The sequence below is a fragment of the Chinchilla lanigera genome, unplaced genomic scaffold (genome assembly GCF_000276665.1).
Source record: "Chinchilla lanigera isolate Chin_1 unplaced genomic scaffold, ChiLan1.0 scaffold00007, whole genome shotgun sequence".
NCBI lineage: Eukaryota > Metazoa > Chordata > Mammalia > Rodentia > Chinchillidae > Chinchilla > Chinchilla lanigera.
Genome location: NW_004955408.1, coordinates 2656574 through 2679928, shown reverse-complemented (window position 1 = coordinate 2679928; position 23355 = coordinate 2656574). Strand labels below are relative to the sequence as shown.

General features: G+C 47.8%; 1 protein-coding gene across 1 annotated transcript; it reads left to right on the top strand.

Annotated features, from left to right (window-relative positions):
* Nucleotides 1-1400: 1400 nt before the first annotated feature.
* Nucleotides 1401-5979, top strand: Hint1 (histidine triad nucleotide binding protein 1; the record flags this gene model as incomplete). The annotated part of the gene is given in 2 exon segments (XM_005376066.2): nt 1401-1505; nt 5659-5979. Coding segments are annotated over 2 exon segments (270 nt in total), but the record flags the coding sequence as incomplete, so codon positions are not given.
* Nucleotides 5980-23355: the final 17376 nt, after the last annotated feature.

Below are 23355 nucleotides of genomic sequence, written 5' to 3'. Positions count from 1 at the left end.
GGGCTTGGCCTCGGGGCCGCGGGGCGGGAGGGTGGGAGTTTATCGTAAGCGCCTCCCGAACGCAGCGTGGAGTGCCGCCGGCCCCCGGATTTGGGATTCGAAGTGTTGTCTAAGACAGGGGCTCGCTGCGCAGCGCAGGCTGGTCTCGAACTCGCAACGGTCCTCCCGCCTCAGCCTCCCGAGGGCTGGGATTACAGGCGTGCGCACCACGCCGGGCTTCCCTCCCCACCCCCCCATCGAGTGACTTTTATTTAAAATTCTGCGTTTGTCGTTAATTAGGAGGAAATTTTAAAAAATTCTTTTGGGGTATCGGGAATTGAACTCAGGACCTTGCACTTGCCAGGCAGCTCAGCGCTGTGCTGCTGAGCTACATCCCAGGCCCAGGAGGAAATTTTGTTTTAGAAAAAGCCTATTTGCTTTTGAAAAATTTGCGGTTGCTTTTTATAAATGATCGGTGGAGCGATGACCTCCGGACCCCAGTGTAGCGGCCCGGGGCGGTCTAAATGACGCAGCGTTTTGTCGGCAACATCGAGTGAAGCCCTCCTGGGAGCAGCGCGCAGGGACGGTTTTACGGACAGCTTCGCCCGCAGGGCGAGCGGGAGACGCGCATCCGGCGGGTGTGCCTGCGGGCGCTGCTGCTGTGCCCGCTGATTTGTCTGCGTGCCGCCTGCGGCCTTCAGTTCTACAAACGGAAACGGATATATTTCTAAAGTAGTTGGGGGAGGTGGGAAAATAAGTGTTAATCAGGTATCACATACCTCGCCTGTGCTTACAAAACTGATCACTACCTGCAAAGGAAAAAAAGCAGGAAGTTGCACAATCGGGACTCTGACCTGCGGAAAGGGCGTCGGGTTTCTTCAGAAGTTGTGTGTGTGCGGGGAAGGGAGAAGGAGTAGCATTTCACGGGGAGGACTGGACCGCATTTTGTGTTAGCCGGAAGTCGGGATTGAAGGGTCAGGGGACCCTCGGTAGAGGGAAGGGCAGCACCACAGCGTAGTGTGGCCGCCTCAGAGCGGGGGTCCCTGACCAGCCTAAGTCACGTCCTTCCGTGATTCTCGGCCGTTTCACCCTCTCATTAACATGCATGACTTTTAGCAGTTCCATCCGTTTATTTAAAGTCAGTCTTACTGGCCTGAGATACAGTTCAGGGAGTGCCTGCCTGGCAAAGGCAAGGTCCTGAGTTTGAGTCCCACTACCCAAAAAAAGGAGCATGGTGTAATGAAAATTCGACCTAGCAGATGCAGTGGGTCTTTCCCTGATTCTCTTCTGCACCCTTCCGTTTTTCTAGCGTGTAGCACAGTGCGGCCTGTGTGATTAGGGCTCAGGGGATACTCCTTGGAAGAGTAAGTGTAGCTACCAGCTGAAAACTAACACCTGGGCTTTATTTTCTCTTTCTGCAGTGCCTTGCTTTCCATGACATTTCCCCTCAGGCGCCCACACACTTTCTGGTGATCCCTAAGAAACATATCGCCCAGATCTCTGTAGCGGAAGATGATGATGAAAGTGTAAGTACCTGTCCGACGTGGCTTATTTTATTGCTTGTTAAATTGGGAAATTAGATGCTGTGGTACCGCTTTTCTTCTTCCTAAGGGCCTTTCTAAGGAAAAACGGAGCGACCTTTAGGATAATTCCTAGTATGGTTTGATTTTGACAAAATATATTCAAAAATGATAGGCATTTTGACTGCATGTTGTAAGACCAAGAATTGGTGTGCTGTGTGATTGAAATGAAAAACGTGTAAGGGGAGAATATTTAAATTATGGCTGAAATGCTCGTGATGGAGAGACTAAAGAATAGTTTGTGTAAGAGCACCCTATGCGTATACTGAAAAGAAAGTCAGTCATATGAAAGTCAAATCAAGTAAATCATGTCCACCTAAAATGGATACCATAAAGTCAGTCTTCAGTCTCAGTTATGAATACACGTGCCTCATGTGTCTAAAAAGTGTGGTTACTAAATTTGCAAATTCAGCTGGGACTGGGAATCTGGGAATCTAGTCCAAATTTGGCTGGCTGCCCGGTTTTATAAAGTTTCATTGGAACACAATACTCTGATTTGTTGTCCATGGCTGTTTCTGTACCACAAAGACAGAAATGAGTTGTCGTTTCGTTAGACGCCATTGTGGCCCATGAGCTTGCCATATTTACTGTTTGGGCCCTCGCAGACAGAGTTTGCTGACTTGGATTAGAGACAGCAGCCTAGAAAGAGGGGTGTAATCAATTACTTAACTCTGTAGAAAGAATTAGGAAACGTGTAAAATTAAGGTATAACTTGAAAAGCACAACATTCCTAGAATCACTGGTCAGATAAGTTTTAATATCTCAGACCCTATTGGGTAGGACTATATAATATTGTAATTAATTTGTAATTTTTATAGTTGAATCCTAAGTCATTCGTCAAGAAAATATTGCACAGGCCAGGCATGGTGGTGCATGTCTGTAATCCCAGCACTCGGGAGGCTGAGGCAGGAGGATCGTACAAGGTCTCAAGTTTGATTCCCGGTACCAAAAAGAAAAAGAAAATGTTGCAGGGATGGGACAGGGCAGGGGATTGAATCCAGAGAGCACTAAATAATATCCTCAGTCATTTTTTATTTTATTTTGATGTAAGGTCTCCCCAGCCAAATTGCCCAGGCTGGCCTTGAACTTCTGAATTTCTTTCCTCAGCTTTCTGACTTGAGATTACAGGCGTGCACTACCACACCTGGCCACAAGATGAATTATTTTAAGTAAACTCTTTAAGAAGGCAAAATTATATCTCATTGAAAGATTTTTTAAAATCTAAAAATATGTATGTAAATTTTGGCTTAGTGGTGTGTGCCTGTAAGCTCAGCACTTGGGAGGCTGAAACAGGAGGATGGTAAGTTCAAGGTTAGCTTGAGCTATACACGGAGTTGCAGGCAAGCCTGGATACAGAGCAAGACCCTAACTCTTAAAAAAAAGAAATTAAAATATGTATCTAGATTTTCACCATCTTATCTGTATGTAAATTGTTCTTTCCATGAGGATTTATGGTATCTGTTTACCTAGACCAGGGTTTTCTATAGAGCAACTGGTTTTCCAGAGGAAACCTTAGTCAGTGCCGGAGTTTGTCAGGCTGTTTTAATCCTCATTATTCCGTCGTTTATAGAACTTCATGGAAGTGTCTTCTGGAACAGAGCTGTAGAATGCTGACTTCTCCATAAATGAAAGGAATTAAGGCTGTAACTTTCTGTTGTCTTCTAAGCCAGAAAACTGTCAAAGCTGGAAAGAGCCCCAAATCTTACATATAAGCAAGTCATCTCAGCTTTAGGGAACAAACATTTAGAAGGCTGAGAAGTGCTCTAAACGTTTATTCTTCAATCTGTTCTGTGGTAATCTGAGTTTTCATTATGAATTAATTTATTGGTGCAGAAGTCTGTGTTTTATTAAAATACCAGTATTAAGTAGGAAAAGTAAGGGAATGGGATTTGTTCAAGTCAGCTGGAGGCCTCTTGATTTTAAATTGCTTCGTTACATGTTCAGTATCTCCAGTGTTCATCATATACTCATCTCAATCCAGTGAACTTTATTTCTATTTCTCTTTTAATTTGTCATTGAGTGAGTGTTGCCTATACCCTTCCTTCTGGTTTTCTGCTTGTTCTGTGTGGTGTCTAGTACGCTAGATGCAGTCACGGACACTTAACCTTTAGTCTGGCCAGTCTTTCATACAGACACCTTAGCTAATACAGTTCCATGGCTGCATTAACTCTTTGAAGTTACATGGCCTGAGAGAGGAACCAAGGCTGCCTGTTAAGAGTTAATGTGGCGGGGCGTGGTGGCGCACGCCTGTAATCCCAGCCCTGGGGAGGCTGAGGCAGGAGGATCGTTGTGAGTTTGTGGCCAGCCTGGGCTACAAAGTGAGTTGAAGGCCAGCCTGAACTGCATAGTGAGACCTTGTCTCAAAAAGACCAAAAAAAAAGAGAGAGAGAAAGAGCGAGCTGTAATGAGGTGCCTGACCCAGGACTTGAGGAGCCCATGCCCTTGTAACTGGCACTTGGGGGTAATGAGCAAAACAGAAAGTCTGTTTTATATTCAAAACTTTAGATCTTGACAAGTTGACTCCAGAATATTTGTGGAAAGTACAAAAGTTCAACAGTAGTCAAAAACCTTGAAGAACAAGCTCGAGATTTAGCCTAGCACTCTCATTTTACAGCTGCAGAAGTAAAACAGTAGTAGCAACTTCAGGGTAGTGGGACTTTAGAACAAAATAGAGTTCAGAAATAGGCCGTAACACATGCAAAACTTCAAGGTGACACTCCTTTTCTCAGTCAGTGAGGAAAGGAAGGACTTTGTTTCTGTAACTTTTTATTATGGAAAATTTCAAACATTCAGAGAAGGGAAGATAAGTATACCAACTGCTCCGATATTTGCCATCAAACTTCAGCATTTATCAGGGTTCCCATCCTGATTAAACTGTGCATGTGGAGGGGTGTGTGCGGGTGTGGGTGTGTGTGTGGTACTGGGGATCAAATCCAGGGCCTCAGCTGTGCTACACAAGGGCTCTAATGCTATATCTGCAGCCCTTTTAACGTTTAATTAAGTTATTTATCGATTTAGCCGTACTGGGGATCAAACCCAGGTGCTCTCTCCTGCTTAGCTGTATCTAGTCCTCGTTTTTTTTTGTTTTTTTCTGGTACCGGGAACCGAACTCACGACCTTGTGCTTGCCAGGCAGGCGCTTTTGCCCTGAGCTAAATCCCCAGCCCCTAAGCCCTCGTTTTAACTTGCCTCTTTTTAAGTTGCCTAAGCTGCCTTGAACTTGAGGTCTTCTGCCTCAGGCTCCCAGTTGCTAGGATTATAGGCGTACACCATGATATTCAGCTAAAAGAGTTTTAATGGAGCAGATTTTACACCTGACTCTTTTATTGGAATTAGTAATGTTAGTGGGGTAAGGTAGCACACACACCTGTAATCCCAGCGCAGAGGCAGGGGGCTTGTGAGGTGGAAGCCATCTTGGGCTATAAGTAGCAAGTTCAAGGCCAGCTTTTTTTTTTTTTGGTATCCAGAATTGAACTCAGGACCTCACTCTTGCTAGGCAGGCACTGTGCTGCTGAACTAAATCACCGGCCCTGTGGCCAACTTTTAAAACATAGTGAGGCCCTCTCAAGAAAGAGAGTGAAGCTGGTCATGATGGTACACACCTATAATCCTGGCACTTGGGAGGCTGAAGCAGGAGGATCACTTGAAATTCAAGGCCAGCCTGGTCTACATAGTGAGCTCAAGGTCAGCCTGCACAACATAGTGAGATGTGGTCTCAAAAAAAAAAAAAAAAAAGGTGAGCAAAGTAGCAGGGCCTGTAATCCCAGCACTCAGGAGGCTGAGGCAGGAGGACCATTGTGAGTTCGAGACCAGCCTGGGCTGCAAAGTGAGCTCAAGGCCAGCCTGAACTGCATAGCAAGACCTTGTTTTAAAAACACACACAAAAAAAGTGAGCAAGGTAGAAACTAGTAACGGGTTAAATACTTCATTTAATGAGATTGTAATTATAAATCACTGGGAATAAGAGAATTTCCAAATACTTGCCCAAGGTAGTGTTTCGCTTGACAGTTTTTTACTTCGATATTTCAAATTGACCGTTTGTTATTAATAGCAAGCAGTTGTAAATTGCCTGTGCTGAAGAAACTGTTTTTCTCTTCCAGCTTCTTGGACATTTAATGATTGTCGGCAAGAAATGTGCCGCGGACCTAGGCCTGAGTAAAGGTTATCGAATGGTGGTAAACGAAGGCGCCGACGGGGGGCAGTCTGTCTATCACGTTCACCTCCATGTTCTTGGCGGGCGGCAGATGCATTGGCCTCCCGGTTAGGCACGCTTTGGGGATAACTTGCCCTTCTTTAGGCAGTGATTAAGTTTGCAGGTTCCAGCATGTTAAACAGTACATTTACTTTTGCCTGTGTATGGCGAGATTGAAGAAATTATTATAAAAACCTGTATGTAATAAAAGACATCATTGCATGGTTTACAGTCTCTGAGTTGATTTATCATTTGAAGAAACGTATTTGTGGGATTGCAGGAAGGTGGGTTCCCAAGTTTGGAGGTTGCTTCCCTTGTTTTTGCCGATGCTGGGGATTGAACCCGGGGCTTAGCTCTTACTAACCACTGCCTTTGAGCTCTCTCTAACCCCTTGTCTTAGTTACTTGTTGCTGAAACCGAGTAACCGACACCCACAAGGTGAGGGAGGAGAGCTTTATTTCAAATCACAGTTCACAGAGGTTTCAGTCCATAGTGGGCTGATTCCAAGGCCAGGCAGTGTGGCAGGGGGCATCGCAGAGGAGAGGCCCTGGCGGGCAGGCCAGAGATGGCGGCGAGCCTGCCTTCTTTCTGTCCCCTGTATTCCCTCCGGGCTACAAGCCTTTTGGGTAGTGCCACCCATGCCCAGGGTGGGGCTTTGTCTTCAGTAAATCTCTTCAGCCACACCCATAGCTATGCTAATTCTAATCAGTGCTTTTAATTTAGTGACACACATGCTTGATCCCAGCGTCACACACGCTAGGTCCAGCCAGCTCTGAGAGCCCCACGTATAAGTGCATGTGGCTTTGGGGGCATCCAGACACAGCCATAACACCCCTCTTCAATTTCCGTTCATTTTCTTTCTGAGGAGAACCTGACATTTGAAAATTGCATGGTTATAATGTGATTGGTCTTTAATGACAAACCACAAGTGTTCATAAATGTAGTTTTAATTTTGAGCTATCCTTTTAACCATTTAACAGTTCATCTTGTGTCACTCAGGCAGCGTGTTTGTTTATGAACAGATGTCATTTTATCCAGGCGATTCTTTTTTTTTTGGTCTTTTTGAGACAGAGTCTTGCTATACAATTCAGGCTGGCCTTGAGCTCAGTTTGTAGCCCAGGCTGGCCTTGAACTTGCAACGATCCTCCTGCCTCAGCCTCCCAAATGCTGGGATTACAGGCGTGCGCCACCGCGCCTGGCCATCCAGGCGATTCTTGTGTGCATGAGGTACACCGGTACTTCTCTTGCTTTATATGAACTATTTTTTCCATACTTTTAAATTTAGAATGTTGTATTCACCTTTGATGTTTGTTTCTAGTGAAATCTAATGTTTTGGTTATTTTCTTTCATTTGTGTTTATTTGTGAAAAATAACCTATTATTTTGTACCACAGTCTGTAAAAACTCCTGTTGTAAGTACACTAGGTATAGTTTTTATACTGCTCCAGAACTCAGTGATACTCTTGATACAGTGCAAAACGGGCATGTTTGGCCAGAGACTGAATAGGCAGGAAGGGCCAAAAGAGCTGCAAAAGAAAAAACTGAAATGTTAGATCCGAGAGGAAGAGCCCGTGTTAAGAAATGGAAAGACAGCTGGGCGTGGTGGTGCACAACTGTAATCCTAGCACTCAGGAGGCTGAGGCAGGAGGATCGTTGTGAGTTTGAGACCAGCCTGGGCTACAAAGTGAGCTCAAGGCCAGCCTGAATTGCATAGTGAGACCCTGTCTCAGACCAAAAAAAAAAAGTGAAAAAATATTATTATAAAATATTTATACACCTTCTGGACCAAACAATATGCAACTCATTTGTTGTTTATTCAAAACAAAGGAGTTCAAAAAGTCACAATTCAGGGCTGGGGATTTAGCTCAGCGGCACAGCACTTGCCTGGCAAGCACGAAGTCATGAGTTAGATTCTTGGTACCAGAACCCCCCCCCCGAAAAAAACCCAAAAAGTCACAATTCAGATTGGGTCTAATAGACCAAATAATTGAAAAATACAGGACAGCGAAACGCCAACCAGAATGTCCATCATCGACATCTTCACCATTATGTTTAGTGGGTGGACATTTTATTGAAATTATACCCCACAGGGAAGGGTGAAGCCAGCATGACAGTGTAGTTGGTGTTCAAAGACAGTAATGCAGAGAGAATTTGGAAAGGCTAGGTACTACTGTCCAGATTGTAATGTTGCATTGTATATTGAATGTTTTAAGATGATACACACACACAGATATGCCATACACAGGTTACTAAATAAATTTCATAAAATTGTCATTTTTATATTTCCTATTATAAAATTAATGAAAATATGCAATTTTTAGTCATCTGTATTTAAATAATTGGACTGGTATAGTAGTTAAGCTAAAGTATTAGTCCAAGAGATTCTCTGACTTAACAGTCTCATAGCTGAGAACGTTGGGTATTGATGTGATGAGCCGGACAGTGGCCATCCTGAGTTTGGAAACAGTGCTTTATCGTCCCCCTGACGCTTTGCCTGGGGCTTAGGGACTTGGGAAGGGATGAACATAGTTTTGTCAGAATCTGCGATGACCATGAGGAGCCAGTCGTCGGTACTTCCTTAGTAAACTCTGAATATTTAAAGACTTGAATTCATGTTCTCTATAGGACGCCTCTGTGTGTGTGTGTGTGTGTGTGTCTGTGTGTGTGCGCGCGCGCGCACATTAGCAGGAACATTTAAGCTGTGTATGAATCTGGCCGTGTGGAGTTGGGGAAGGAACCTCAGGCTCCTGAGTTCTTATGCAGACTGACAAACAAACATTTTGTTTTGTTGACAGCGTCTTGGTATGTACTCGGGCCAGCCTTCAACTCACTATGTAGGACAGGCTGGCCTGGAACTTGGGGCAGTCTACCTGCCTCAGCCTCCTTAGAGCTGGGATCGCAGATGTGTGCACCAGGCCCGGCCAAGCCTGTTTTGGGTCTCACGATGTACCTTAGGCTTTCTGATTGTGTACAAGGCAAGGTAGCCTTGCTTCATGGCTTCCCATCACACACGTGTTCCACAGCTTCGGAGATGTATTTGAGCGAGGCGCAGTGGCACGTGCCTGCACTGTCCTTCATCCCAGCACTCCGGGAGGCTGAGTCAAGAAGATCACAAGTTGGACCCCAGCCCGGCCAGTTTACCAATTTAGTAAGACCCCGTTAAGAAGGGAGCCGGGGTGGGGATGTAGCTTCATGTGAAGGCCCCCAGTTCTAAACTTTAAACTTAAAAATTGATACTTACTCTTGTCTCTTCTCTCATCCTCTTTGTTTATTGTTTTTATTTTATAATTGTGATAATTACTTTTGCAGTACTAGAGATTGACACCAGGGCCTTCACACTGATCTATATCCTCAGACTTTTTTTTATTTTGAGACAAGGACTTGCTAAGTTGCATAGTCTGGGCTCAAACCTGTGATGCTCCTGCATCAGCCTCCCAGAGTGCTGGACTTGAAGGCGTGTGCCACCACACCCAACTGATTTCTTTCATTATTATTGTCTAAAACAATCATTTTAGTGTGTTCACTCATTTAATTGAAAATTTTACAATTTTTTTCTTGTTCTTAGTGATTTTTAAATAGTTATGGGAGGGAATTGGGGAAATTGACCCTTTATGTAAGGCAAATAGTTTTTTCCCAATTTGTCTCCTTTGTCGTGTTAAAAATATTTCTATAGTGATGGAGACCACCGTGAAGTGGCTCTAAGCAGGCTTTTTTCTTTTCTTTTCTTTTTTTGTCTTTTTGAGACAGAGTCTTGCTATGTAGTCAGGCTGGCCTTGAGCTCACTTTGTAGCCCAGGCTGGTCTGGAACTTGAAACAATCCTCTTGTCTCAGCCTCCCCAGTGCTGGGATTACAGACGTGTGCCACCACGCGTGGCTCACATTGCTTTTTAAATTTGTTTTATAAGTCTTTTCTACCCTAACATGATTTATAAAAAGTCATTTTTTGTTTTATTTGGTCTTTTTGAGACAGGGTTTCACTACGCAGTTCAGGCTGGCCTTGAGCTCACTTTGTAGCCCAGGCTGGCCTTGAACTGGAAGTGATCCTGTTATGGTAAAAATTTTGGCTGTATTCCACAAGAGACCAAAGAGAACAGACAAAGTTTTAATTTAGACCGGTCACCTCTCATCCCGACTTGTAAGTCCGGGAAGTGGGCCTGTCTTTGTTCCCAGGTTATATACATTTTTGGTTTCCATGGTAACAGATTGGAATGTTGTAGCCCTGGCCACATGTTGTTTTCCTTGTGCCATGTAACCAGGTCATGAGCCCAACCACAATGATATATACTTTCTGTACTCTGTTTTATATGTCCCCCTTTAGGTAGCCATACATTTCCTTTATGGTTACAATGTTTACCTAGGGCCAGGAGACGGAACTGCCCAGGCAGGGTCACGAAGGGTCACCTAGGCCTAGGCGCCCCCTTATCTTGGGGAGACATTCCTGGGCAGTGTTGATCTGGGGAATTAGCTCTTACACTGTCCCGGGAGGCTTCCCAAGGCACCATGTAGGCTTTTACCAAACTATTTTATCTAAAATAATATGCCAAGATTCATTGCCCCCTACAATCCTCTTTAGCCTCCTGAATGCTGGGATTACAAGTGTGAACTACATACTTTAGTTGTACCACAGTTCACAATGGAATGAGAAGCCTCTGTGTAGGAGGGCGGAGTCTGCAGCTCGGCCGCCCCCACTGCAGGAGTCCAGCCCTGGAAGAGCCCTGAGCCGGCCCTGCTTCCCGTGGCCTCCCCGCCTGACCAAGGTCTGCAGTCCGCACGGCCCTGTCTGGTGCTCACGTTCTTCCATGGTCTGCGGGACCCACGGAGGGCAGAAGAGACTGATTTCAGAGGCTGGGGCACGAAGGGCACTGCGGCTTATACCCTAGTCTCTCGGACTGTTCATTGCTACACACTGTGTCCCCACCGAGTTTATCATCTTCAGGGTGGCGCTATGGAGGAGGAGCCTTTGGCGGGGGACCAGCGTGAGGAATAGTGGTGCTACTGTAAAAGACGGGTGAGGGTGTGAAGACAGCGCCTGCTAAGCAGGACAAGGGCCCTCGCCAGACGCGGTCTGCCAGCCTCCTGACCCTGGCTGCTCAGTTCCCAGAACCTTGGGAAATTAACTACGGCTGTGTGTCCATAAGCCCCGCGCTGTGGTATCCTGTTCCGGTGTCCAGAGCAGGCTGCTACGGCTGAGGACAGCCCACGGGAAAGGCCTGTGGAGGGGCCCGAGCCCCAGCAGCCCGTGGTAACGCCCTGGCTTCCTTCCATGGCCGGGCGTCAGGCCTTCCTCCTCACAGCCGCAGCCCTCGTCAGCGTCTGACTGCAGCCTCGTTAGACTTTAGGGTAGACAGCCCCCCCGTTCCTGACCCACGGGAACCGAAGGCCGCTACATACACAGTATTATCAGTGTCGTACAGCTAGACTGCGTCTCCCTGCCCGCCCTCAGCTGGGCAGGCACATCCGCCTGCGGTGGGAGCAGAGAGGTGGGAGAAGTACTGGTCTGCACTCTTCCTAAGCGCTGCAAAGTCTCCACAGACTTGTACAGAAACCTGGAAGGGTCGGTCGGGGCACCTGGGCTGATGACCAGTGTACCCGAGAATAGAGCGCGAGTATGAGCCTGCTGTTCGTGAGCAAGAACTGCACCGTTTGTCTTCCTGGAACTGCCTTTTCGGCCGTGCGTCTCCGGGCCGTGATGGTGCAAGGCAGCTGATTTAGTGAGTCTGGCGCCTTGCTCTGGCACCCCGGGGGTCCCACAGAGTGCCGAGGCACTGGCGGGGACTATCTGACCCTCTTTGTCACCGATCTCAGTTGCCTCCCCGAGACTCTCCTTACCTCATTGACTGCCTGTTCGCTTGATCCCTGTAGGCTGACAGTGTGGTACTGAGGACTGTGACTGCGAGGGACCCTGACTACGCGGGGCTGGGGTGGTATGCCATCCTGCTGCTCACCCCGAGCCCGCTGTGAGACGGCGCCGTGCCCTGCGGACTGAATCAAACACCCGCCAGGGGCCAAATGTGTGTGTGTCCCTTACACCCTGCGGCACCTCCTGGGCGCATGGCGTGTGCAGCCGCCGCTCAGATCCGTGTCCAGAGTGTGAGCCCGTGCCGTTCCCGGGACTCCTGGCCTCCAGGGAGAAGTGCAAATGAAGACACCCAGTACTCTGGGTCCGCTGCCAGCTGGGCTGCCAGCCCTTGACCTTGACCGTGCCCATCAGATGCACCCATCCGGGATTTTGAATTTGAAACTAGTGACACAGAGAAACAAAGACACGGAGGCTCCTTTCTGGTGTCGGTGGCAGCGGCATCAAGTTGGCAGGCACCGCGGCGTGGGTGTGGCCGGCCTCGGATCCAGCGCCGTGCTCCCAGGGAGACACCGCTCCTGAGCAGCGGCCGGCTTATCCTCTGCCTGCCTTCTCCTTACTCCCGCCCGGTTCTCCGGTTGTCTGAGCTGTGTGCCGGATATTGTTCCAGGACACCAGCCGGTGGGGAGCTGGGCAGCGACGGCAGTGATCTTTTGGGAGAGAGACAGGGCGTCGGAGCCTGGGACTGGCGGGATTGTGGGTGAAAGCGAGCAGAGCCTGTGAAGTTTAAGGACGAGGGTTTCCTTTTTTTTTTTTCTTTTTGTCTTTTTGAGACAGGGTCTCGCTATGCAGTTCAGGCTGGCCTTGAGCTCATTTTGTAGCCCAGGCTGGTCTCGAACTCGCAACGATCCTCCTGCCTCAGCCTCCTGAGTGCTGGGATTACAGGCGTGCGCCACTATGCCCGGATAATAGGACAAGGGCTTCCATCGCCTGCGACAGGCAGCAGCGGAGGGGCTGCGCACCCGTCCCTTTGGTGCCTGGGCTGATGTCCCGGCTGAGAGCGAGCCTCCGACTACCCGGGCTGTCAGGACTGGGGGCGCTGGGACCGCTCCTGATACTGCAGAATACTCAGGGCGCGGCAAGCGATTATTAGCTGAAGCTATCAGTTGAAACCGAGGGGCTCTCTGTGACTCTGCTGTGAAAAAGGTGTAAGAAATTTTGCAGACGCCTGCTCCCGGCGCTGAGGAACTCGGAGAACTGTAGGCCCAGCAACGTGCGAGCCTTAGTGCTGCCTCGGCGCGGTCGTTCACCGCACAGCTGGGTGGTATTTTACGAGGAGGTTAGAATGTTGGTCAAGGGAAGCGCGCCATTTAAATATCTGAAATGAGCTGTCATCTGGCTGAATCAGACGCTCCGGCTCCCCCGCCTGCAGAGCCCTCCTTCCCCGCTCAGCGGCCTGTCGTGCATGCAAGCTGGCTGTGACGCTGGAACACCTCTTCACAGTGTGTCTTATGCACAGGTTTTCCTGTGCCTCTCTGAGAAGCTCGGGTGCTACCCTGTACCTCTTACTTCCCTCCCCGCGAGATCCAGTCGCCCCCAAAAGCCTCTCGACAAGCGCATGAGGCTTTGGGGAGCCGGCGGATGCAAGCCAGAACGCTGCAACGGGAAGAATGAGTGAATTCTCGGTTTACATGTGAGATCTGAATTCGAGCGCATGTTTCTGAGGACATTCTGAGTCATGAAATGGGAAGACTCAAAAATGAAGAAATTCTGTAGAGGGAGGCGCAGCTTTCGGGGCCTGCTATGCCTGGCCCCTGACGCCAGGTGGGGCTGTGTGCAGACAGCCGGTCCGCTGCGCAGAGGAGTTCGTTGTTCATTACCATGGAGAAAAGCCGGGGACCACCCACCCCTGGAGAGTACACTGCATCGCATCCGTCCCTGTGGGGAGCATCTGATTCGTGTTGCAAAGGATGCCCCTTAAAATGCACTACAGACAGTGCCGACGTAATGTCAATACTAACGGTAAAACTATTTTTAAAAAAGATGACTCATACGCCACACGAAGAGGCACGATAAGAGCACGGGTGGGCCAGACTTTGTAGTGCATGCCTGTAAGCCCAGGAGGCCGAGGCAGGAGGATCACCGTGAGTTTGAGGCCAGCCTGGGCTACACAAGTGAGTTTAAGGTCAGCCTGAACTACATAGTGAGACCCTGTCTTAAAAACAAAAGAAATATATGTATACATACACATACATATATACAGAGAGAGAGAGAGAGAGAGAGAGAGAGAGAGAGAGAGAGAGAGAGACACGGCGCCACCTCCACAGGGGATGACGGCAAGGGACTGGCCCTGCCTACCCACAGGTGCTGAAAGGCGGAGCCCTTTACCACTGTTTGGGTCAGCCTGGGGCTCCGTCCCTGAGGCTGTCCCCCTCGGGCTTGAGCATCAGCGCACAAGCCCTGCTCTGTGTCCGATGCTCCTGACAGAGAGTACAGGTGCCCGTGGATCTGTGCTGCCACCACATCCGGCTCCAGATTTTGGCTGTGAAACACCACGCTCAGCTGGCAGGGAGCAGCATTTCCTGAACGCATGGCCGGCTGCAGGTATGGGGCGGGAAGGCTTGAGGTGACAGGAAACATCTCGCTCCCACAAGCTGGGAAGAGGATGTGCTCGGGACTGATGAGGGGCTGGCCGAGGAGGCGCACGTCTGCGATCCCAGCCACCTGCAAGGCTGAGGCAGGGTCGCAGGTTCGAGCCCAGCCCGAGCAACCTAGTGAGGCTCTGCCTCAAAATAAAAAAGGGCTGGGGATGCAGTTCGGGGGCAGAGCACTGGGTTCAACCCCAGGACACAGGAGTCAGGCTGATGGGGCTCATGGTGGCCAAATTTGGGACAATTTGAGCCTAAAAATAATTAATAAAGTCTATGATCAGTGGAGAATCTGTGGACCAACACTGATGTGAAAGAGACGGAGCCTTTGTTGGGATACAGGGTCTCATTATGTAAGAATCTCACTATGGAGCCCAGGCTGGCCTCAGACTCACAGTGGTCCTCCTGCCTCAGCCTCCCGAGTGCTGGGATTACAGGTGTGCACCACCACGCCTGACACAGCCTATTTAGAAAACCAAAGGGCCAACTAGTAAATGAGGAAATGATCAAATGGAAAAAATAACCATTTTGCATCACATAATAATTGATTCAAGTAAGAAACATCAATTTGTGGTAACACTATTGGGTGAAAAATTGAGAGGGAGGCACTTTCAAAATATGACTTCCAATCACTACTAATTACAAACGAGAAAGGTATGCTTCACTGACAATAAATAACCTATGAACAAAATGAGCGTCACCAATAGTGATGTACTAACCGTTCTGGCATTATTCTTGCCAGAAATGTCTAATCTGAATCTACCAATGAGGAAACAGACAAACCCTCAGATCCTGAATGTGGGACATTCTGCAAGAAAATTGGGTGGAAAATGGGCAAGTTAACTGAATATACATTTCTCAAAAGAAGTACAAGTGGCCAATAAGAACATACACAGAAAATGATCATCTTAAACCATCAGGGAAATGCAAATCAAAGCAACCGTGAGATTCTCTTACTCCATCGGAGTGGCTGTCCTCAAGAACACGAAGCACAACAGATGCTGGTGAGGCTGTGGGGGAAAAGGAGCCTTGCTACATTTTTTTTGGTGGGAATGCAAACTAGTGCAACCACCACATCCAGAGATCAGTATGGTGGTTCCTCAAAAACTAAAAATAAAGGCTGGGCGTGATGACGCACGCCTGTAATCCCAGCATTTGGGAGGCTGAGGCAGGAGGATCTTTGTGAGTTTGAGACCAGCCTGGGCTACAAAATGAGCTCAAGGCCAGCCTGAACTGTACAGAGAGACCCTGTCTCAAAAAGATAAAAACAAAAAATTCCTTTTTCATCCCTTTTCTCTCCCCCAGTCCCTCCAGCTCTTGGTCTCCTTCCCTTTTCAGAGAGATCCCTCTTCTTTCTTCGTATCTTACTTTGCTCTTTATTTACACTTTGGGTTCCTCATGTAAGAGAAACCATGTGATACTCGAGCTTGTGTGTCTCATTTATTTCACTTGACACAATGGCCTCAAGACACATCCATTGTCCTGCAAATGACTCACATTTACCCTTCACGGCAGAGTAGCACTCCAGTGAGCGTAAGTACCACGTTTTCTGTGTCGGTCCTTCTGCTGGAGGACACACAGGCGATGGTGAGTGTGCTGCTGTAACCACAGCTGCGCGGGCATCACTGTCAAAGGTTGAGGGAGTCTGAGAATGGCTGTCCTGACCAGATGAGGACTAGTTCGGCCTCCAGGACTTATGTGCCCTTGTGAAACACTGGCCTCAGCATCACAGAAAAACAAAACATCTGCAGGCACCATGGTCCCGTGATCGCACACTTCACAACACCACCCTCTTTCAAGATAACACCAGTTTCTGCCTACAGGCCGCATAAAAACCCCTCAGCCTGGAGGAAGGGCACCGCTCCGTGTTCACTCCAGGGGTCCCTCTCAGGTTTTAATCCTTGGCGCTGGAGCTCCATTCCTTTTCCTGTTTTCCTAACAACGATGACTTTAAGTCTTTGGGGAAGATACTTAGAAGCGGAATACCTGAGTCAAATGGCATTGCTAGTTTTTTAGCTTTAGATTTTTTTTTTTAGGCAGGGTCTTGCTCTGTAATCCACGCTGGCTTTGAACTTGCTTATGTAGTCCAGGCTGGCCTCAGATTTGTGGCAATCCTCCCCTAGTGCTGGGAGTATAGCCTGGCTAGTTTTAGTTTTTTGAGGAATCTCCATAGAGGTTGCACCAGTCTACAGTCCCACCACCAGTGTAGAGGGTTCCTCCCCCCACCTCACCCCTCAGACCCTCCAGCACTGGTCATTATTTGATTTCTCTCTTTTTTTTGAGACAGGGTTCACTATGCAGTTCAGGCTGGCCTTGAGCTCACTTTGTAGCCCAGGGTGGCCTTAAACTCAGCACAATCCTCCTGCCTCAGCCTCCCAAGTACTGGGATTACAGGCTTGCACCACCATGCCTGGCTCAACCCTGCTTTTCAAGGGTATTTATTGAGCAAAGCCCGGAGGTGAGATGGGCTTAAGGTAGGAATGAACTATAATCAATCAATAAGATTACAAATATAGTCACTTAGGTAATATTGACCCAATGGCAAATCGCAAGGTGGGTATAGGGTGGGACAAGACTCTGGTGAACCAATAAGGCTACAACAGGTGTAGTCCTTGGGTAATACTGATGAAATGCGGACCGAATGGGGAAACAAGTTGCATAGCAAGCCGCCAGGGACAGACAAGGACTTTCCCCAGAAAGAGTGGGTCACGGAGGTTTGGTCCTCCACCCCAAGGTGACTGATGCCTACTTAGAATACCAGTGTTCACCCCTAGGGGAACAGAGTGAGTAGTCCCTCTTTCCTGAAGCCTAGCCTGGCCTTCAGTGAATGCGCCTCCAGCCACCGTTGTCTTCTGCACTGACCTCCTGAGGGCCGGCCCTGTCTGACTCCCTATAATATTTCTACCTAACTTAGCTGTTTATGAAAGCAGGCCCTGGTATGCACAAATTTAGACAGCGACCTCCCCACCCAGAGAGCAGGAAGAGCGGAAAGCCAGAGCACTCCACTGCGGCTCCAACAAACCCGGAAGACGGAGGTGGGGGCGGCGGGAGCTGGGCAGCCGGAGAGCAGGCAGAGAGAATCCATCGTCACCCCACCCGCGCCCCGAAGCCCTCAGCTCAGGCTTCCCTTGGCCTCCTGGAGAACAGCACCGAGGACGCCACTCAGTGTCACTCTGCCCTGCTCAGCACTCACCCCTGGGGCACAGAGGGCCGAGCTCCCCTGGTCTTAACTCCAGGGCGCCTGGGCCCAGGGAGCCGGCGCAGCAGCTGGCTGGGGAGGGCGAGGTGCCCGGCCTGCAGGGCTGCGGACTTCTGCAGCATCAGCGCTGCTCCTGTGGCCGATTTCAGGCCGCCAACTGAACGTGGAGTTCGCAGCAGATGCACGCAGCCTTGTTACACAGGGCCCCACAGTTTGGATCCAGCCTGTACACCGGGAGATCCCACTCAGCCATAAAGGGTGTTTGGTAAAAGTCGGCAAAGGTGCCATAAAAACATTACATAGCTCAGGAGCACAGCACTTGCCTAGCATGCGCAAGGCCCTGGGTTCAATTCCCAGCACTGCCAAGGCGAAAAATGGGGGGAGTGGGGCAAGCATCTGGGAGACATTTCTCAAAAGAAGACATAGCTAGGCGTGGTGGTGCATGCCTGCAATCCCAGCACTGGAGAGGCTGACACAGGAAGATCACTGCAAGTGATCCAGCCTGGGCTACGCGGCGAGTCCAAGGCCAACGTGAACTACACAGTGAGACCCTGTCTCAAAAAAGACATAGAAACTGCCATAATTTATAAAATAAAGTACTCCGTATCACTAACCATCAGGGAAATACAAGTCAAAAGAACAACCAGATATCATCTCAAACCTATTAAGATAGCTATTATTCATTTATTTATTTTATTTTATTTTGTCTTTGAGACAGGGTCTCACTATGAAATTCAGGCTGGCCTTGAGCTCACTTTGTAGCCTAGGCTGGTCTCGAACTCGAAATGATCCTCCTGCCTCAGCCTCCCGAGTGCTGGGATTATAGGTGTGCATCACCGCAGCTGGCTAAAATAGCTATTATTTTAAAAAGAGTTAAGTATTGCCAAGGAATGGAGAAAAAGCTGTGTCTACGTACCACATTTTAATCCAATCACCAGCTGGTGGGCATTAGGTTGTTTCATTTTCTTACATGATAATCTATGATAATCTCAAACATAACCCTCATTTTTTTTTTTTTTTTTGGTTTTTCTCCGGTACCGGGAACGGAACTCATGACCTTGCACTTGCCAGGCAGACGCTTTGCCACTGAGCTAAATCCCCAGCCCCAACCCTCATTATTTTACCGCAATTTTACTACTTTTTTGCTATATGTTTTTGAGGTTATTTATATCTCTTATATTATTTATAAATCAACCCTCCAAGGTTTATTCATGAAATGTTTATTCATACACAATGTGCCAGATTTGAAACCAGGCATTAGGACCTCAGAGGAGTCCGAGGCTGGAGAGCTCATCTTTTAAGGTTCCATACAAATTGGTACAACTTGTTAAAAAGCAATCTTGGCCTCGACATCAGCACTGTCAGGTATGTTCAGCTGGGAGTAGTGGTACACATCTGTAATCCCAGCACTCAGGAGGATGAGGCAGGCGGATTGCCATGAGTTCAAGGCCAGCCTGGGTTACATAGTGAATTCAAGTTCTGCCTGGACTACAGAGTGAAACCTTGTTACAAAAAGAAAGAAAGAAAGAAAGAAAGAAAGAAAGAAAGAAAGAAAGAAAGAAAGAAAGAAAGAGAGAGAGAGAGAGAGAGGGAGGGAGGGAGGGAGGGAGGGAGGGAGGAAGGAAGGAAGAAAGAAAGAAAGAAAGAAAATGGAATTCTATCAAAATGCATTCCAAATGTTTAATCTTATAAAATTGGTAAAATCCTTAGTGTATGTGGTGTTTACTTTATGACCAGAGCACATTCGTTCAGCATTTTGTTAGTGAACAGCTAGACAGCTAATCATTCACAAACTACTAAATGGTGATTTACTGTAACATACTGGTAATTGATGGAAAGTTGTTTTTTTTCTTTTCGTACCAGGAATTGAACTCATGACCTCGAGCTTGCCAGGCAGGCACTTGCACCACTGAGCTATATCCCCAGCAATATACTGGTAGCTGAAAAACATCTTTGTGTGTGTGTGTGGTACTGGGGACTGAACCTAGGACCTCACGCATTCTCAACAGTGCTCTACCACTGAGCTATGTCCCCATCCCAAAAAACACAAGCTTTTGAATGATACCTGAAAATCAGTGGAATAAAGCATTGCCCATGTTTGTCTCTGATTGCGTGCGGTTACACATATGCATACACACATGGATCCCCACATATCACATGGAAGTATTTCTCTATGTTGTACAGGGACAAAGGTGGTCCTCTTTAACGGGCTCTGAAGTTGTTTTCAATTTTTCCTTCTTATAGACAATGCCACACTGAACATCTAATGACCAGCCACGAGAAGCAGATTTTTGGGATCTAAACGTATGTTTACATTTTTCAAAAGAAGACTCAGAATTTACATGGTTACAAAAGGGAAATTTAGCCTTAAAACTTTTAACATGGCTGAATCCCATTAGCAAATAGCCAGAGGCCCGGAAAGCACTAATAAACTCAGAGAGGCTCGGACTCATAGCAGTAGGACCACAGGACGGGGCCCGGGCTTTTGTGTGTTTACCAAGACCCAAGCATGCTGAAGCCAACCGACGTCTCAGAACCACTGTCATAAGATAAAGTCACCCCCAGACTAACCCCAGAAGATAATGTCTGTGAACAGTTACACAAACGGCCCTCCAGGCTTTTGAAATTTGTGTTTAGAATTTTTCATAATAAAAATAATGCATCAACATTTCCCTCCTTCAACCTGAAATGACCACGTTTCCGTCCCCTCCACTGTCTCCTCCTTGTTCTCATCTTGCTTCGCCAGAAACTTTGGCCGGGGTGTGGGGGTGGGGAGGGGCAGCAAGGACAGCGTAGCCAGCACTCAGGGCCTCTGAGGTGCTTACTAATACAGCAATTTTCTCGGCAGCACGTGGCCTCACTGTTCTGAGCGGGAAGTTGTGCATTGGCGTTGGTTACTCTCTACTGCTCTGAAAAGCAGTAGCCCTTTTCTGGGGTTACACAGGGGGGGGATTTTTCTTGGGGCTCAGACTGGAATTACCTAGACAATCTCTTCCTGAAGAGTCTTGCTAATGCTGACTACTATATTATTAGATCAACTTTATGTTAATAAACAATTTGAATTTTATCCACAAGGGGGAAGCAAGCAACCGTGCTAAGGTTAAAAAAAAAAATCTTTACACCGTCCAGCCACGTACATGAGCCTGCTCAACCTCGTGGGGTGCGTTCACATTAGCGTTATCTCCCTCATGCAGATAAGAAAGCTGGTGTGGGGAGGTAAGTGTTGCATGCAGACTCTCACCAGCTGGTGAGTGCCCAGGACTTCAGAGCTGTCTGCAGGCCATGCAGTTGGCCCTCCTCTCCACAGCACTCTGCCAGAGGGGACTGCAGTGTCACACTTGCTTATCTGACATTTGCCTACGTGACATTCGCCTGTGCTCAGTTAGTTCCAGGCATGGGTATGTGTGCATATGACTCATGCAAAATAAATACGAGGATCCCTGCCTTTCACAGGTCATTATCATTATCGGGTGTGAGGACAGATTTATACATGAATAATGGAATGACTAAACGCTATAATAAAAATGAGGGCCCAGGAAGAGTTCTCTTGGATAGTGAGGCTGGGCACAGCTTTCTGAAAGAAGTACCGTAAGAGCTAAGCTGTACGTAGTGTTTACTTTGTGAGGGGTGCGATGCTAAGTGCTGTGTGTGTGTGTGTGTTGAAACCAGGGCCTTCACCCTGAGCTACATCCCTCGTCCCTCTGATTGTTTTATTTTGAGACAGGGTTTTGCTAAGTCCTAAACTGCTCAGGCTGGGCTCAAACTTTTAATCCTCCTGCCTCAGCCTCCCAGAGTGCTGGGATTACAGATGTCCAGCACCATGCCCAGCTCTAAATTAATTCCTTCCTTCCTTGTTGTACCCAGGCCTTACAAGGGAATAGATTAAACACAAGACACATAATTTACAGGCTTATTTTATAACATTCGCCCAAAAAGTCAAATGCAGAAGAGCGCAAGAGATCTGTCTGAGCAAGAGACTGTAACAATCCAGTCAAAAGCCTAGAGCCCATGACAATGTCTCATGCAAGTCTGTATCGAAGATCTACACTGGGAAGGTCCAAAGACCAGTGGCGGAAGCTAGAAAGACTGTGCCAGTGGGATGAAGGATCTGTGCCAGCAGGCTAAGGGATCTGCACTGGAGCCGGGAAGTGACGCTCAAGGTAAGGAACGAGCTTCCCCGCAAAAATACCACAGCCATGCTCAGGGACAGCAGGGACCTGAGCTCCTCTGACAATGAGAATAGCCAACTTCATATCAGGCAAACCAGCGTGACAAGGTTTTCCAGGAGAATCAACAGCACACCATCGTCCCCTCCAGTTCTGCTTTCATGCTGTTGGCAACAGTCCTCAGGTGACTCACTTCAGCTGGGCGTCCCCACTCAAGATGACCATTAGCTAATCCACCATTCTTTTTCTAAGTGCTTTCTTTAAATGTACATCTCACTAAAACATCCCCATAGACTTGGAAGTATACCTTTTTTTAAATAGAGAAGACTGACAGAGAGGTTAAGACACTGGGCACTCATGGCAGAACACCAGAGCCCAAATCTTTAATGTGGGATGGGCAGGTACCTGAAGGATTGCTGGACTTTCAACAGGTTGAACGAGGACAGACTTCTAGGATACCCAGAAAGCCTGAAGCTGGGCCTGTTGGAGCACACCTATAATCCCCGCACAGAGAGGGCAAGGCAGGAGGATCACAAGCTCAATTGCCCAGCTTTACCAATTGAGCAATACTTCATTGTTTTATTTCATTTCATTGATTTTTTTCAGACAGGGTCTTGATATGTAATTTAGGCTGTCTTTGAACTCACTTTGTAGCTTGGGCTGGCCTTGAACTCAAAGCAATCTTCCTGGATCAGCCTCCCAAGAGCTGGGATTACAGGCATGTACTAGCATGTCCAGCTGCAATTTAGAAATTTATTGAGATCCTGTCTCAAAATATAAAATTATAAAGAAGGCTAGGAATATAGTTCATTCCACAAGTCCTGGGTTCAATGCCCAGTATCAAAGGGGAAACAAAACAAAGAGGAAGGTAGGAAGGAAAGAAGCAAGACTGGGAGGCACATTTGATGACAAGGGATTAAGCTTGCAGTGGGAAGGAGATGGAATCTGAAAAGGTGAAAACCAGAGGGAGCAAACTGAGCCAAACTGGAGAAGTCTGTGGCCCGCAAGCCAAGGAGCTCCTACTATATTTTGTTTTCAGAGGGAACCAACCGAAGGGAATGACATCATGTTTGCTTTGCAAGGATTAATTTGGTGCATTGTGTAAGGGGACAGAGTCTCACTAGGGGTGGTTAAAATAACCCTAGCCAAAGATAAGTGGAGAAAGAATGACAACAGAAAGACATTACCAAGATAAAATCCACAAGCGCTGGCATCTCATTAGGTGGTGGGGAGGAGAGCGCTGTGATTAAGGTTTCCACGGTGGGGCAGCTGGGAGGACGTGAGTGTACAGGAGAGATGGGGCAGCAAGGAGGTGAGTTCACTTTATTACTGGAGGTCAAAGAACCCAAAGAGTGGGAGATGTTCAGTAGAGAGCTGTTTTAGACACCCGAGAGGCAGCATAAACGTGCCAGGGGCCAGCCACAAAGAACCTGCACTTAGGGTTCAGCAGGGGATGTTCAGGTCTCATCACCCGCAGCCCATGCCAGCTTTCTGTCCTGGAGACACAAAATCACGTGTGCACATGAAAGCATAGCAAAGATGCTAATGACAGCATTATCTGCAGTACAGAAACGCTGAGGGAAGGAGCAGGCAAATGAACCATAAAACATCCCCAAGCCACATTCGGTGGTGCTGACCTGTAATGCCAGTACTCTAGCACGATGAGGCAGAAGGATCCAGCCCAGGCTGGACAACTTAATGATCTAATGTGACCCTGTCTCAAAATTTAAAAAAAAGGAGAGCAGAATGCGTTCAGTGGGATTTTAGCTACAGTTGTCAAGTTTTAATTTTATAAG